Here is an 18,319-nt window from a genome sequence, read left to right on the forward strand (position 1 = left end):
TCATAGATTTTTAAAAAATATTAATTTTCACTTAGAAACTTGCAAGGTTTGTTTCTACCATAATGTATTCAATACTTATGAATTTATTTACAAATATATGAATCTGCACCATTAAAACACTACATTGTTCTTTAACAGTAGCCTAGCTATAATGTCAATGCATGATACACGCCATTTTCATTAAAAGGTTAAAAATAAAGTAAAATAATGTAATAAAAAAGCCTTATGCAAGGCCTACTATTCATGATAATACTTTCAATGCATAATCCCTTGGCCAACCTAAAGCCTTCCACCCAAAAACTTCTAAGCTTCTTAGGCTCAACTATCAATCATTTAATCAAAAATGTCCCAGTTGTCTGCAATTAATAGCATAAGAAAAAACAATGGCCAGGAGGATTCATACGGAGCTTATATTGTCCATTAAATCCAAGTTGTATTTGATAAATCACAATTTCCAGGCAAAAAAGAACTGTCAGAGGAGCTGGAAGGGAACAGTTGAAAAGGAGGTTTTGGCATTTGTTATTCTCTTTCCTTAGGAAAAATTGTCAACATTTCCAATTACTTTTAATATAACACACTGAAGACATAGATTAAATTTTTATTTTTATTGGAATAATTTTCATATGTTGCAGAGTCAGAAAGTGACTAATTCGCAACTATTTTTATACAATATAAAAAACACAAAGATTTGTAAAACTTGAGCTACTGATACACACTGATTTATATTACTGGAAGATAAATTCATAATAATGCATGTGATTTTCAAATACAGCTCACTACTTTTAATAAATCCCAGTAATTTCAGCAATATACTAGTGGTGAGTTTTTATGGTTTCATAGCTTTAGATCAGAAATGAAAGGTAATTTCAGATAGGTCTAACTTCCTCTGTACTACACTGAATTGAAAAAAATTATACAAGGTAAATGTAAAATGTAAACGTAAAATATTAAAATTGTAATAGTGGAAAAGGCATATTAACCTTGGCCTTAAATGGATCTCCTATAAGAAAAAAAATAATTAGAGTACTTGATAAATGTATACTTTTTTTGTCTGCACTCAGACAATATATTAGAATTTTCCAGATATTACATGTTTCTTCTGATTTTCACATCGTTACTACTACCTTTTAACAGTATAAAGCTAAGATTTAGTAGCACAGGAGATGATCAAACTGAAGTTCTGAATGTTGAAAAACATTTAAATTTTTTGAATCTGCTTAAGTTACATGTCTTGTATGACCTTGGAAAACTGATTTAACTTCTTCATACCCGAGGTGTTTTCCTTGCAAATCTTAAGTACCAAGAAAGGGCAGGGAAAAAAAATTACGATTTGTTCAAATGGTAAATAAATTTTAATTCTCTGGAATTTTTAAGTTTTTATTACACCTCTTTTAGTTCTAGTAATAATTATAATAGTAACATATTGAGTGTAACATATATATCCTTGAAAGCTGGAATTTCATGGTCTTTAGAACCCACTCCAAATACTAGAGGAAAAAAAAAATCTCACATTGCTGCCTCTGCAAATAATTTTGACGTATTTTGGAGAAGGCATGTCTGGTTTGGTTCTTAGTTATAAATTAAACTGCAGCTTTTGCCCCTTTAAATCCCATGCCCAAAAGACAGGCCATCTTTATACTAAATATGTTGCTACAAATTTGTTTAGTCAGAAATAATGTCCTGGGATTTGCATCCTTAATGCCACGGGAAGAACATGCATAGAAACTCAATGGCTACAGCACATTATAGCTGGAGTGTGACAAGGGAACTCAATGTTATGACAGAGAAGTGTCTACTAAGCAGAACAAAGGCTTAAAAGTTGATGTTGAAACCCGTATTTTATGTTTCTCATCCAAAAAAACCACTGTAACCCGTACCACTTTGTTTAAAGCTATAAGGAGCACCCTTTACTAGATGGAGGGTTCTGCCCCGTCCCTCCTGCTACCTGGGGACAAGATCCACCATGCCTCTGGGGGCTGATCAGCTCAAAAACTGCTGCTATTCTATTGTGCCTTATTCTGGTACTGCTTGTTTTAAAATACTCCCCCACCGAGATACTTGTAAGTGATTTAAATGCTCCCTTACTTCATTACTAACCACAGCTTATGTGTATGCTTTGTAGTCAGTCTGTAAAGATGATTTGGTTTCTCCAGATTTTCTTCTCTTGAATTCTTTCCAATATTCCTCAGCCCCATTTGCTCTGTTTTACTTTGTTGATAAAAAAAGTCAGCTGAGACTCAGCAGAGAACATTTTTTTAAATTTCTTGTAATGCATATACATTTAGATGATATGTAAAAGAGAGCTATTCTTTCCATGTTTGTTTTGAAAGAATCCAGAAACAGTCCCAAAATGAAAACAAGAATATCTGTGCTTATTGTCAGCATATGAAAGGTCAGCAAGGGTTTTATAAGACGATATCTATTTTCGAATGCTTGTGAAACTCTTCATTGTGTAACAGATTGTGCAGCTCTTTGTACACAGTTACTTACTTCATTTCCTTCTAACTCAAAAAACTCAAACTTCATTGAAATTCGGTATTGCGTTGGGGCGACCACCTGCCACACACAGTTTTTGTTTGGAGGATACTCTTTGGGCCACCCTGGTGTGGTTATAGTCCCATTTAGCTTTGTCAGGAGTCCTCCACAAGCAGCTGTAAAATTAAAAGAGCATAATTTCTTGACTAAAACCATGTTTTACTGTAAACAGAAGCACTCTGAGAAGAATCAGTCCTCTCATTACTTATACGGCTGTAATGCCCAGACAGACTAATCAGAATCTTGTTTTATCATTCGTGGTGCAAACAAGGAGAAAGAGACAGCCCCTATCTTGAACAGCTTGCAGGTTTGTGAACAGAGATAAGTCTCAGGATTATACAAGGCGTTATCATATTCATTCTTTTCCCTTCTCTCCAGAGACTCTGGTTATTCTCTCACAGCCTTTCCCATGCAAGTCCTCTGACCTCACCACCCTCCCCAGGACCTTGACCACCCCTCTTCTGACAGACAGACTACTTAAGATGCATTCGCATTTCCCCAGCTTCTCTCTGACTATTGATACAGACTCAGCCTTACCTGCCTCAGCTCATATAGCTGTATATGCCTCCCATAATCTACTATCACTTCTGTGGAATAGCAGTCACGTACACTTCAGTCATAATTACTTTTGCTGAAGTACAGATGTTCAAGTAATAGAGAAAATGCCCCTTATTTTCAAATATATGCCAAATAGAGACAACCATACAACAGAAAAATACTGTACTATGTTTGTGAATGTAGTTCAGCTAGAAAAGGATAAACTCATTTATCTTTTCCATCTGTGTAAATTTTTTACATAAAAAAGGAAAGTAATGGGATTTGCAGGGGCTCTTGATCACACTCTGCTACATTGATACCATTACAGCACTATGGCAGCACTGGAAATCATCCACAAATCTCTTTCCAGAGAGCCGGAGGGGGGAAGATCTACTCAACTGCTCTCTGCTAACACAGAATGCTTTACAAACTGGCTATTCTTACCTAGCTGATGATCTCACACACTGCATCTACTCCATCTGACACAGCTGGGAGAACTCTCCAGTTACTGTGTCAAGGCTCACTTTTTCAACTCAGACTGGCTCCTGGCTTTCCATGCAGAATGCTTCTTGGTATACATGTAAAGGTGATCTGATGGGGGTGGGTGGACTGAGACCCTGGGTCACACCACAGCGTATCAAAAAAGACCAGACATAGATTTAGAGGCTGCACTCAGATGACACAAGATGTCCCCTCAAATGATACAGTCTGGATCAGGACAAGTACTGCCAGATTTCAATTTCTGCTTTTGAATGTTGTTCAATAGATCGTTGAGGCAATGGTGGGGAAAAAACCCCCAAACCAAAACTTAAAGCTTTCTAATATGCTGCCATTGGGGAAGATTTGGATTAGAAGACCATCAGGCAAATTTCTGTGCTTGTTGACACTTCAGTGAAGCATAGGGCAAAGTTTCTAACTTCTACTCTGGCATCATGTGTGAATTAATACATCTAGCTCACCCCTTAAAGGCCCAAACTATAATAAGGACATAATGCTCACTGTAACTAGATAGTGATTTTAGTTCAGCAGTCCCAAGTACTATCTATATACAGTGAGTGCCACCTGACGTGGAACAATCCTATATACACTTTAAGGGATAGCTCAGGGTTTTTGCTCTACAATGCACTGCAGTGCTTGAAGGGACTTCTTTTGCTGGAGTTGCTTTACTGTTTGGGCACAAGGGAGGTATTCCTTTTCTATTTTCTTTTTACGACTCAAACAAATAATCTAAGAATAAATTTGTGGTATCCCTTAATTTATTGGTGTCTATGAATAAAAATCCAACAATAATTGGTGCATAATAATCAAGAGCTTATGTTTCTTTCCTTTCATATGAAATATGCATAGAATGCAAAAGTTCGATCCTATGTATACAGACTTCCACTTATCAGATTTTTATTTCTCCAAATGATTATTTGAACACACTTTTCTCGCCCTGAGAAGTAGAATTTGTTTCCAGCAAGAAAAGTCCACGATCTGATTAGGAGTGAGAATGATTTCTCAGAACTTTGAGGTAGACTAATGGATCTCGCTTTTTAGACCTGCCACTTCCCAGGCACACCCCAGTCAGAGGGATTGTTAAATGCTCTGATTCTGAGACAGTGGCACATTACTCCGCTGGTAATTAATTGTTTCCTTATGCACAGCGGTAGACTTTGCTTTAGTGAGTATGAATAATGTAGTAAGTAGTATGAAGTCCTGCTTTGCATTGTTCCTGATCAACTAACAGCAAAATCTGCAAAGCTAAACTGCTGACAGACATCAGATGTACATTGCTGCAGACAGACATTACTCTGGCACCACTACTAAAAAGGGAACACTTGGTTTTCCAGGTTGGATTACACAGGGTCTGCCCTGCTACGACGGAGTATATGAAATGTGTAGCATTTCATTCAAGCAATGGCACCCTGAGAGCTTAAAGAGCCCACAGAACAGTAACACACGGTACCTTCACAACTCTTTTTGTCAGGACCAAGTTCATATCCAGGATCACAGGCACACTGGTAACTGCCCAGAGTATTTACACAGCGCTGCTCACAGCCACCATTGTCAGGTTTGGCACATTCATCTTCCTCTACCAAGACAGGGAAGAATGCAAAAATGTGTTAAATAATTACCTTCCTTGGCTGTAACTGCTGGATCAATATTAACCCAGAAAGCTGTATGCATGCCATTATAAGGTGCACTACACAACACACTGTGGTTGCTGACTAGAGGATTTTCAAATGCTTAGGAGACCCACAATGGGAAAAATAAAAATTTGTCCTTTGTGGGGTTTGGGTGTTTTGGTTTTGGTTTTTTGGTTTTTTGTTTGTTTGTTTGTTTGTTTTGTGGTTTGTGTTTTTTGGGGGGATGTTGTTTGTTGTTTTGGGGGGGTTGTTTGTTTGTTTTTGGGGTTTTTTTGCTGTTGATTTTTTTTTGCTTTTTGGTTTTTTTAACAATGCCTACTGACAGCTGCAGAACTAATGTGTAAGCACTTTGTTGGCAGCATACAGTAATTCAGACAGCCATAATCTAAAGGTTGTATAAAGTATTGAAAGAAAGACAGAAAATCCACAGCAGGGTCACCTGAAGGGCACTTTATCTCCCACAGAATCAATCTGTGCATTATCCTGAATTCATACTCAAAAACAGATTAACAGAATCCTCAAATCCCAGGTTTTCATTCTACTGATATTAAAGGGAACAGGATGAATCAGGGCAGGGGAAGGAAAAGGAATTGTGTATTCTCTCTACTAGCTCTGAAGTATACCCATGAGATTCACTGCTGAAATATTCCTCAGATGTTAAAATATTGTTTCCTTACACCAGGACAAGTAATTTCTTAGGAATAAAACAGAGCTCCCCCTCTGATGCCTATGGTCTTCAAAGTTATAACTGTTTACACTGAAAACTGTCAGTTAGGAGAAGAAATGCCACAGTTTGTGTCTTTTCAAAAAACCAAAAATGTTCTTCTGATGGCATGACCTGTATTTCAGGTGTCACCTTGGCCACACCACCGCCAGTGGCTTTAATCATGCCATGGGCAGCACAGGATGGGAATTACACTTCCCATACACCAAATGCTTCAGATATAGCTGCAGTTGTATGGTACCTTCCTCTCCCAAAAAGTCACCCAAAACTGGAGGAAGACTGTGAGGTCATTGCTCACTACGATTTCTCAGCTTTTTTTTTTTCTTGCTTACTGAAAGTAATAAATTGATAAAGCAGCCTAATGCAGCAAATGGATTAGAAAAAAACCACATCATTTAGACAAAAAAACCCTCAAACAAACAAACAAACAAACAAAAAAACCCAAAACCCTTAACAGAAAAAAACCCATTTGCAATTATAATGTTTGTATTTGATAATACAAGTCAAAAAAAGCCACTTTTTTACAAGATTAGATATGTTTCAAAACTAAGCTGATTAACTGAACCTGAAGACAGTAGAAAGTTGCACTGGTTATGTTCCTTCATTCTTTGGATACATTTTACAAAGAGATTCAAATACCTCTACTGTTTTGTTTTGATTATATTGTATCCTGGGTAAAAAATATGCTAGAGACTACAGAACTGCTATTAGTAGAAGAAGACTGAGAAATATTTTTAATATCCTATAATAATTTTTCTAGTACAAAAAGAAGTAATAGGCTGTTCACAAATCCCAATAAGCTTTAACATTTACCTTTAAAAAAGTTAGCTGCAAATCCTGCTTTGTTTACAGTTCCATCAGAAACAAACTTCATCCACAGGGTATTAGAGGTAGATCTAATGTCTTCTGGCTTGTCATAGCCACAAAAGTGACCAATTAAAGGACTGTTTTCATTTGTTCCATCTCGAATTTCCAAGTAGTCATATGCACAGTTGTCATGTCTTTCAATCTGTAAAACATAATTATCAAAGTGACCTATCTGAACCATAAATATCAAATATCATTCAGATAATAAATAGAACTGGAATTTTTCAAAGTTAAAGTTACTATCTCTGTTTAGGGTTCAAACATCAGGAAGATGAACAAGTATCATGAACTTCTTTTAACTCTACTTGTTTTCCACAAGAAAAATTATTGAAATTTTACAAAGGACACAGCAGTCTAACTGGAAAAAAGTAACTAAAAAAGACACTCTCACCTCTAAGCTTCCTAATGTTCTGTCAAATTTCTACTCTGAGCCCAAGTCCTCTTTTCCCATGTACACTCAACAAGATTAATGGTTCAACAACTAAACAGGTCATAAATATCCACTGTTTTTGCAATATTAAAAAGCTTAATTTTTATTAATATGATAAGATTTTTAGACTCTTTCTTCATCCTCCACACAGTTAAAAATTTTGCATTTGTCGCTATTCACTGATGTTGCAGGGAAAATGTAAAAAATTGCTGTGCCTAAAGAGTTGGAGGCATCTGTAGGATTAGATCCAAACACAGTTGTAAAATTATCAACTCTTAAGTAGTCAACAGAACAGAGGACAAAAAAAAAGTCATAATTTTTCTGCAGCTGATGTGTCTAGTTTCCATTGCAGGATTCCTGATTTCAGGTGTCGTCTTTTTACTTTCTGGGTCAATGAGTGAATCTTTTCTGTACTGATGGAGAAACCTACTGAAAACAGAACACTTGAAAATTTCCCTTCTCACTTAAACTTTCTGCTGGATGACATCCAAACACAGACTAATATGTGAGTGGGCATGTGTGCATTCTACTTGAGTAACAAACCTTGTGCTCTTTATACATAATAGTATTTGCAGAGTCAGTCAGAATGGGAATTGCACCAGTGAGGAAAGCAGTAGCAGCCCAAATATGACCCTACATGGAGCCCAGATAATTTATGATGCTTATCTTTACTGAGAGAGTATCTTTCCCAACAGAATTAAAAACCCTCATGAGCTGGGTTGTTTTACTACCAGAATACCTTATGTCATTCATGCAATATAGCATCTTAGTTATAAAAGAATTAACTAGATCCGAGTATTCAAAAATAATTCCTCTAAGAATACTATTGTTCAACTAACTAGCTGAATCATGAGGTAAGTTTAGGAATGGAGGGGGATGAGTATGGCAGCAGGATCACAGTCAGGTAAAAAGTGGTTGGAGAAGCCTCAAATTTAATTCAGAATATCCAAATTCTGTTAAAACAATAACGAATTCAAAACCAAACCCATAAAAATCCACATTTTATCTCCAGAGTTTTTCTTGCACCTAAGCTGCACAGTTAGTGTAAATGTTTGCTGCTAGTCTGCTCTTATTGTGCATTATGACCAACACTAAGATCAGTAACCACCACAGACTAAGGAGCTTTCACTTAGCACACTAGGATTTCTGCTTTTTTTATGTAAAAGGGAAAATTGAGGGAAGGGACTGTATGATTTCATTGGAATTTAATGGCACTTATACTTAACATTTATTTTTCCAACGTTCCAATTCTTTAACCATTTACATGCATAATTTTCTCCCACTCATTTCTCTGGCACAAACCATATTGCCATTTATTGTAATTTCCTAGATGTTTCCTCAGGAATTGCCCTGGGCTAGAGCTTGAGTGAGAGTGAGAAAAGTCATGAAGATTTGTGGTGCAACTACCTATTGCTTATTTGAGTGGCAATTGTATGTTTACAACTAACGCACTCAGGAATGTATCTACCTGAGCACTGGTAAGTTTTTGATAATACCAGTTCCAAATTTTCATTAATCTAAATAATAAAGATTAAATAGATTATATCATATTCCAATTTGAAACAAAGTCTCCTTGTTATCACTGTAAAAATCATACTGCACTCTGATGTAGAAAGAGGTGAACGGGTCCAAAGACCACTAATATCAGTGAAGGAATTGTGCATTTTCTCCACAGCTCCATGATCATTTCACTACTCAAGGCTTTTAATAAACATCAGTTTTTATCATGTTTCCACGTTTTATGGGCAATACGGAAATTATGATTATTCGCCGGCCCAGTGTGGCTCTGAGTTGCATGTGTCAAATTCCCATAAAGGTGATTTAGTAGTTTATTTTCAGAGGATCACTTTATTTTGGGCAGAAGACAACAGCTAAAAATATATACAAGTTATATATAGTATTGTGGTTTTGAGAAATTATAACTGGTGTTAAGGCACTTGGTAACCAACAAAAAAGGACTAGTATAAAACATGCTTTTCTTATCTATATCTCAAGTTTTAAGATGTTGTGGTACTGTCATCTGGGAGCACTGCTATACAAAGATCTATTATACTTGCAACAGTCTCTTATTCCTCCTACTTCCTCCTATACTTTCTATCCTTCCTATTCTCTGTCTTATTCTTCCTACTTCCTATTTGTTCCTTCAGGAATATCTCCTCTAGTTAATGAAGAGACTCCTAGGGAGTTTGGTTGTAAATGCATTGATCCCATAAACCTTACTTACTGGAACATTACAATTTCACAAGACTGATATTACACGTGGATGAGAAGAAATACGTGAAATGTTAGCAAATTCAAAAAAACCCACATAAATAAGAATGGTTTACAGAAAAATGCATTTCCTATAGGAAAATGAAAGATACCATTGGCTCCTGAAGGCCTTGGAGGAAACCTTAAATTTGAATGGCATTAGAGAACTAAGTTGAGAAAATGACAGAAAAACTCCTAAGACAGGCACAAAAGTGCAGGAAAACAGTAAGAAATCTCCTGGAGAAACAGCAACATTCTCGATATTCATTATCAAAAGAAAAGAAAACTCCTTGTGTATAGTTCAAGGTTTAAAACAAAACAAAACAAAACAAAAACAAAAAAACCCCACAAAAAACCCAAACCAAAACAAAAAAATCCAACCACAACAAACCAAATGACTTTAGGCTAAAATATTTAGTTCAAAATTCCAGAGCACCTTTGTTTGTAGCAATCCTCCAACAGAAAGAAAAAAAGGTAAAAAATTTGAATTAAAAAAAGAATTCACAACTTACAAAAAACAAACAAAAAAAAAGAGAGAAAAGGATATGAAAAGCAAATCTGGGAGCAATTCTACTTCAGTAAAAATCTTCCATATACTTTTTGTCATTGTTAATTTATTTGTTCATAGAGTCAAACTGCAGTACAGGTAAACATATCTGCCTCAGGTTGTAGACTTTAATCATAAAAAGTGGCCTATATGCCTAGTGGAATCAGATCAGATAAATTTTATTCCCTGACTTATGTAAAAATAATTTAAATGAACACTATCTGCACCAAGATTAACAAGGCCACTCAAATGAGGCAGATTAATATGGATCAGCTCTACAAACCCTCTTGATTGCCTTAGCTAGTGAGACTGCGTGCTAACAAAAGTTCTTTAAAAAAACAAACCAACAAAACCAACCTGCTAATTTTGAAAGATCAGTATTATAAAGGTGACTATAACAATGAAAAAGATGGAGTTACCAGTCCCAACATCTCTACTGCCATGCAGACAGTAGAAATCATAGTAGCTAAATAAGAAAGAGTAATCCCACACTCAGTGGAAAATGCGTTGCCCACAGCAGGCAAAATAAGATGACTCATTGATACAGTTTGGAAATCTCAGCTTCCCTAGTGCTTTCCTTTCAGAGTGAAGGTTATTTAGGCAGTTATTTTTTCTAGTATTACATATGGATAACGAGAATTCCTCTTACCTAACTGTACCTTTCAAAGGACAGAGAAGTAATTTTCCCACAAACACACTGCAATAAGTCTTTGGCCTGACATTTGCTTTCTTCAGTCTCAGCTGGCACAAAGAACTGTGATTTTTTAAACAACTTTTTGTTTTACTAGGCAGCGCACCAAGGATTCAGTCCAGAGAGGGACTTAGTATCAAAAAACAGAACACCTATGTTCAAGCACTTGGAGCTGAAATGGAAATCAGACCCAGTGGTGAGTGTCTAGGCAAGGCACTTCAGAGCAGTTTCCAAAGCAACTCTCATTCTCAGCAGGGAGCCTGGTGGACGAGTAAGAAATGCTGCAAAGACAGATCTAACAGTCTTTTGCCTTTCTGGGGCAACTCATTTGAGGCTCAAGGGCATCTTGCCACTCTGGAATTACAGTTCAGACTCTCCCTGGAAAAGTATGTAGCTTTCGAGTCCCTACTGTTGGAAAATTTTATTTTTTCCTTTCAAAACACACGCAGAGGAACCACCAGCTTGAGATTACTGCTGAACTATACTTCTGCTCAATTTCCTCTTTCTTCTTATGAGGTGTCAGTCCACATGTTTCTCCTCTAGAGAGTGCCATAATACTAAATAGTCTGGGGGAAAAACTGGACATTTCTTCCTATGTCCTTACCCACTTGCCTACTAAATTGGGCTGTTTTGCTGGTCCTTTGCTTCTAATTACTACCTATATGGTGAGGCATGAGCATGCCACCTTCACACCTGTAAACAGTCCACAATTTGGTGATTAGAAAAAGGTCCTGAAAGGTAAGCAGAGATGTAAGTTTAATTCTCCCAGAGGTGATATTAAATTGAGGTCAGCTCAAGTGATAATGTATTACATGTGTAAACCATTGCTGAGCAACTGCATGGAGATCAAATATTGCAGCAAGTCTCTTTTGCAGAGGCATAGTGCCATTTCCCTTGTGATCACACTAAAAAAAAAAAATACTGTGCACCAATGGAAGACTAGAAAAGTTCCACATCTAGCCAGTAAATTATATAAAATTATTGAAAACACTGTTTATTTTTAAAAGTGCTTAAATAAAGAGACTGATATACTATGTTAAGCAATCTTGAGCCCAGTCACGCAGACTCTGAAGGACATTTGGAAAACTGTTTGGGCAGGGAGAGCTGATCTTATCTGCACTAGAGCTGACATTAATTCAGGATTTTAAAAAAATTAAGTAGAATCTGTGAAATTATTAAAATTTCTATACTTTATATTCATAATTGCTGTTAAGTCCCAAACCCTTACTCTCTCATGCTCAGATCTTTCATCAGTCATAGCAAAAGCGTCCTATAACCCTGGAGTCTGTCTGTAAGAACAAAATGACAGGTTAGAAATTATAGCTATGTTTACTATACCTCTGTCTATGTATACCATAAAGCCAAATAGTTTAGATTTTTAAAAAGTGTACCTCATGTCATTACTGCTGAAGTATATTCAAAAAAACAAGTAAATTTAAAGTGTTTTACTAAATTTGTCTACAAACTTCAAGTCAGTGTATAGTGTAGAGATAAAAAAGACATATTAAATATTATTTTCTTTGTTATATAATAGTTTACCACTGTTTAGCAATGTTATACTCAGAGAGATGTACACTAAAGACATACTAGTATGACTCACCATGGCTTTTTTCTTCCCTCACTAAATACAGGTTTGTAATCTGAATATAAGTAGTTTGGGGTTTTTTCTTCTCAAAACAGAAGCAAAAAACACAGTGTTTTTTCCCCAGACATATATTCGTTTTTAACTATAAGATTTAGCAAGATAAAAAATCCTGGTTATTTAACAGAATATTAAAGTAACCCTGCTGAACTGGATTATGTATTTGGTAAACTTTGACTATTTTCAATACTTGAAACATTGTCATTCAAAAATCATAGAAAACAAGAAAAACTTTAATCTTGAAAATTTCTGCAGAAGGGAAGGTTTCATTGATTCTGGAGTTAATTTTTCATAGAAAATTCTTAAATTCGTTCACAAGTTTAATAAGTATTCCCTTAAATGTTACTGTCACTTATCCACTAGATGCTTTCTCGAGATTAGTTAAAAAGCTTTACCTCAAATGCTTGAAAGGTTAATCCTACATTGTAGTTTTCTGACACTGTTATTTTCCACACACATTCCTTCATTGGTCTGTAGTCATCAGGATAATTGGGAGACTGGATCTGGCCTTCATTTTTGTGGATTTCACCTCCACAGATAGCTGATAAAAGCATAAAATTTTTGTTGTCAATAATTTCCCCACACCCAAACTGTATTATATGCTCCCAGTTTAAAACTAATAATAAGATTGTTCTGGAAAACAGTTAAATCTACCAGGGACAAGTTACTGGAAACACAGTCCATTTGAACCATTATATATATTTCGGTTAGCACATATCAGCATTTCTAATAGCTCTAAACATGTCTACAGTGTTCAGGAAGACTTTGTAATCATGGATAATCTGAATCTACACATTTTACAGAATATATTTATAAAGTCAAAATAAATTAAATTTTTGTTCACCCTTGAAACATATTAAGTAAACATTATTCATTAATATTTATTAACCTTTAGAAAGAGACAAAAGAACCCAAAATGTCATATTTTATAATGGTCTATGCATTTTAACCTACAGTTTATCACTTCAACCTTAGTCTGAATTTGAAGAAACAGCTAATATAAATAAAAAATATTTTCATAAGAAGTACATGAACTTTTCAGGGTCGATTCTGATAATCATGTAAATATCTGTGAATATCAACTGAATCATAACATTTACTACCATAGATTTGGTATTTAAGAAAACAGGCTCTATTTTAATTAAGTGAATGTTGACTTGCTAATATACTCGGTGTGCAAGAGTGCCTCTATTAACTAATCCCAGTGCATACGGAAAATATGAGTCAGATTTTTCTGAAGAATACACAGAAAGTACTCAAAGAAATCTTTCCAAGCACTAAGCACAAGAACATGCACATTTAGTCAATTAAACAGCTGGTAAAAAATGCTTATGGATACTATCAGTGGTTTCCCTGGAAAAGAGCTCAGCTGAAATCTGATCTCAGGAGGAGCTTCAAAATGCACTGTCTAGAAAGTTAACATCTATTGTCTCAGTAAAGAAATACCAATTTCATACAGGTTTGTTGCTGTTGCTAGTTTTGTTTTTTAATATCCCAAGGTATCCAGTTAATATTTTTCTTCCATAATCAAGTCATTTTTAATGCTATAAGAAGCTTACCTTCATAAATTGCTGCAAAACCTTTCCCAACCCAGTTACTGCTGCTGCGGAACTCGATCCACATCCTGCTGTCGGAGGATGCAAGGACTTCTGGCAGTTTGTCACCACAAAACCTGCCTAAAAACATGCAACCAGTAACTGCATTTTCTGCCGCCTCTGAAGCCAAATGCTGCAAACATTTATACAAGTGTTTAACATTATAAGCAGAAGTGGTAGAACCAACTCAGTGGAACTGTTCACATGCTTATAGTTAAGCATATGTGTTTCTGCAGATCAGGACCTAATACACAAAGATTTTACTATAAAGCTTTCACTACTTCTTTTTATTGCAGTCAGGCTCACAAGTCTAAAACCGTAGGGGAATCAAGGAAAAAAAATATTGTTAGAGATTGTTTCTATAGACACAAACACATGCATTACGGAAGGGAAAGTGAGTACTAATCTTAAAAGAGGAACAAAATCTAGGTCACAGTAATACTGCTCATTGTGTCTAAGGACCAAAGAGATTTAAAAACTAACATCTAAATGACCGTATTCTACATTATCCTCTTAAATTCTGCCTAGGTGGGTGAAATTTCTGTTTGTCCAGGTGATAGGGAATAGGAGAAAAGTATAATTACTGTCTGGTCTTAATTTGTTCTTCCTTCTTTTCTGTTCAAGGCCAAGAAAATAGACATGCCAGTTAAAAAGCTGTTGTCTGTGTCTGGGCAGTAGCATTACGGGGGTAAAATCTCCCATATTTAACTCTTCTGAATGAAAAATAGGATGGTTGAAGCTTTTACATATCAGTTGCAAATCAAACTTAATTCATTATTGCTTTGCATGTCTTTTCCCTGCAAGAGCAGGGAAGGACATACAAAGTAGAAAGAATCTTCTTCTATTCATAATTTTAAAAGTACAGAAACAGACTCATAAGCACAACTCTATACCAGGTGCTCTCATGCACAGTGAATGTGCTTATCATGTGATCCATGGATTTAGCATTACATGCTCTACAGATATGTCTGTAAACTATTTCCCCATTTCTGCGCACAAAACTCTGGCAGCTTCTTATTTTGACATCTATGAGCAAAGGAAAAAGTTACACAGTTAATAGTTTGCATCTTTCCTCACACGCAGCTGCGTGAAAGGAAGGCTTAAGGCTTGAACTAAATAAGCAACTTATTTGAGGCCATTTAGAGGATTTTTTCCCATCCCCAAGTTTACATATATTATAGACACCTAAAACCCAAGTGGTTTGTTGTGGATTCACCAGCAAGTCCACCGAGCCCAGTGAGTGTGGTAACAATAGACCGTGTAGCATTTAAGAGTTGCATACCAAGCAGAGGTGATTTTCTCCAGTAGCCATCCCTTACTTCAATATAGTCGTACCAACAGAGACTGCTTTTGTAAAGGTCCATGGTGGTGAAGTTTAAAACAATCTGTAATCAGAGGAGAATATCTAAATAAATCAAGTGTGATTAATATCAGAAAAACAATCACAACAACATTCTGCAGAACTGAAGCCAGAGTGGTCACCTGTAACAGGATTCCAACTATTTAGACACTTAATTAACCACTCCTCAATTATTTCTTCTAGTAAGTAAAAGTTGTTTGGGAACATGAAAAGTTTTTTTTCATTTAATCTTACATACTTGAGTAGATTCAAGACAAACTACTCACATTTAATTGCTCATGGGGAGCTTTTCACTAAGAAATACAAAATTGAGAATGCTAATAAGGTAAAATAACTTGCTAATATAACTTTAAGTATGGTACTTCATAATTCTGTCAATTCCTCTTCTATTATATTCTGACTATAATCAACACTGACAGCTGTAAAAAAAATAAAATTTGTTTTATTTTAGTTTGTGCTTCCTTCCACTACTGTTTTGACATGATATTTTATTTTTAGATATGTAAATATTGACAATGATGGACACTAATTCTGAAAGCAAGATCACTAAAAAGAAATGGTATACGATCCTTAATGATTTCAATGAAAATGTAATAAAGCTTTTTATATAGAAATCTGAGTTTATATAGAGTTTTATATAGAAATCTGAGAAATTTCTGGAACTTTTGAACTTGGTCTCCCAATTTTATTGAAAACATCTCTAAACAGGCATATTTTCAATACTTACTGTGAGGACAACCCTTACATTGAATTACAGTATTCCTGTTTTAGAAATACTAATCCTAAACTGCCATGAACTTACACCACAGGAATAGGATTCATCCCCATCACACGTTGATACAATATCTACAGTTTAGACCCTCACTGGCTGGTATAGTCTTACCATCATGTCCTGTAATTACAGGGAGAAATCCAAACAAGAAGAGTCAAAGTTGCTCATATTTTATATTATAAGATCATTTCCAAGTAATACCTTTCTATTGGACTTAGGTGTATTTGGAAAAAGAATTCATCTTCTTCTGTATCAGTTCCTCAGTGTGTATAAATAAGTATTTCAACCTAACTAAAATATTTCACTATTCACATTTGAGCATAGAGGTGGTGTTATTTTTAGCTTTGATCCTAGGAACTCACAACTGAAACTTGCCATTATAGAACAAACATGAATTGCTGCACAGTGGCAAATACCTCACACTGCAAAAATACATCTCCGTGGCAGCCTACGAAACAGCTGTGAGTGTCAGTTGAAAGGAGAGGAATTTACCCTTAGTCCAGCTGCAAGTTAAAAATATAACACTATAAATGGTACAATCAGTTCCAGACAGTCAGACAGGATAGTTTACCTACATCTCTCAAACTTCGGTGTTACATGCACCCTTTCACAGATATCTAAATCATGGGACATTTTGCCTTTACTACTCAGTCACTCCTTCAGGAACATGTATTGAAGAAATAAATGCACAAATATTATCAGAATTCCCAAACCACCTACTTACCATGTAATTCTCTATGAGAAATATTACAGATCTGGCTAAAAGTACAAACATTCATAGGCTTTACTCTGCTTCAGTTTTTTATTACATTTCCAAGTGCTATTTGAATCTACCTCAGAGGATGGCAGAGAGTTCATTCTCTCATTCACAGAGCAATTCTGGCTGTCCTTTGCAGACTTGTTCTCCTTTAACTTGTCCTTCAAATAAAGATGCCACACCAACCACAAAACTTTTGTTCTTCTCCTAAGATCATCCACTTTGCAGTTCAGATTCCTTCTAAACTCTTACCTTCTCTTCGTCTCAAACCATAGGTAGGTATGTCTGTATCTAGCCACATTACTTAAAACCCCTACTGACCTCATCAGTCTCATCCTTTTCCACCCATGCTGACTACACCCCAACTGTGCAGTCAGAGAGGTTCACAAGGCGGAGTCTTTTTATTTGCCCAGATGAGATGCAAACAGTCAGGCTACCTTCCAGAGCTGTTAAGCTAACCCAGCTGGCTCTGTTGGAAGCAAGCTACGGAAGCCATAACCTATTCCTCCTCCACTGTTTCAACTGTGTAGAGCCTGGAGGTCTCTCACCAGTCTAGCCACAAGTTTGCCATTTTCCGTGAAACAGCTGAAACATCAGATTTCTCTATTCTTTTTTGGAAATTTGCCTTTTTCCAAACCTTAGTTGCCAGGAATGGTTTGGGGAATGGATGGTTTTACTTAGGTGTGATCATGTCAATGTCTCAAAGTGCTGCTATCTAAGTGGAAATGATTAAAATTTCATGAGCCTCCTCAACAGCCCCCACCTTTGAAACTACACAAAATAACCTTCACAGCCTTTTCTCACTCTGACATGCCAAGGTATTTGATGATACAGCAATTTCTTAACATTGACCTGAATGCATTACCTGTACATAGGCAGAACCCCCAGTCTGTCACAGCATGATTTCTGGTCAGGAACCAAAGAAGTGTAAATATATTTAAGATTCTGATTTGCGATTCTGCAAGGTATTAAACAGAGCTACAGACAAGGCAGAGCTTGTTTAAAGGGGACAGAACAACTAAGAGGCTCCACAGGAAAAACAATCAATGGGTATTTGTCAGCACAATTAAAGAATTACTGATTACACAGCAGATTCAGTTGTGCTACTGCAGCTTCGGAGAGAGTATATCATAACTCCTACTACCTGAGATAAGAAAGCACAAAATATATAGAAAACACCAGGCAGTACTAAGTTTTCTGTAGGTATCATTTTTTCCCTATATCAATCTAAGGTTTTTCTGTCCTATTTTGTCATTCATGTAAAACCTTAAGAAAAATTGAAAAGTAATGTTACATATTCAAAAGGGCAGATTCAAACAAGACACTGGCACATTTGCATCTCCCTATGCCAATAAAATTTCTACACACCAGAAGGATGGATTTGCCCTGGAGGAGGGCATACAGCATTACTAACACCACCCTTCCTCAGAGATTTTTCTGTGTATAGATATCCTGTGTACAGCTGTTTACCATATAGTCTTAA

At 36.0% G+C, this 18,319-nt stretch overlaps 1 protein-coding gene across 1 annotated transcript in view; it reads right to left on the reverse strand.

Moving 5' to 3' along the window:
• Window positions 1–18,319, reverse strand: part of TLL1 (tolloid like 1) — a 131,953-nt gene that overhangs the window by 22,580 nt on the left and 91,054 nt on the right. Inside the window, 6 exon segments of the mRNA XM_032686652.1 lie at window positions 2,491–2,651; window positions 5,021–5,146; window positions 6,739–6,934; window positions 12,748–12,893; window positions 13,912–14,028; window positions 15,230–15,332. Of these exon segments, the coding sequence (XP_032542543.1) occupies window positions 2,491–2,651; window positions 5,021–5,146; window positions 6,739–6,934; window positions 12,748–12,893; window positions 13,912–14,028; window positions 15,230–15,332 (849 nt within the window).

Source organism: Chiroxiphia lanceolata, chromosome 4 (assembly GCF_009829145.1).
Source record: "Chiroxiphia lanceolata isolate bChiLan1 chromosome 4, bChiLan1.pri, whole genome shotgun sequence".
Lineage (NCBI taxonomy): Eukaryota > Metazoa > Chordata > Aves > Passeriformes > Pipridae > Chiroxiphia > Chiroxiphia lanceolata.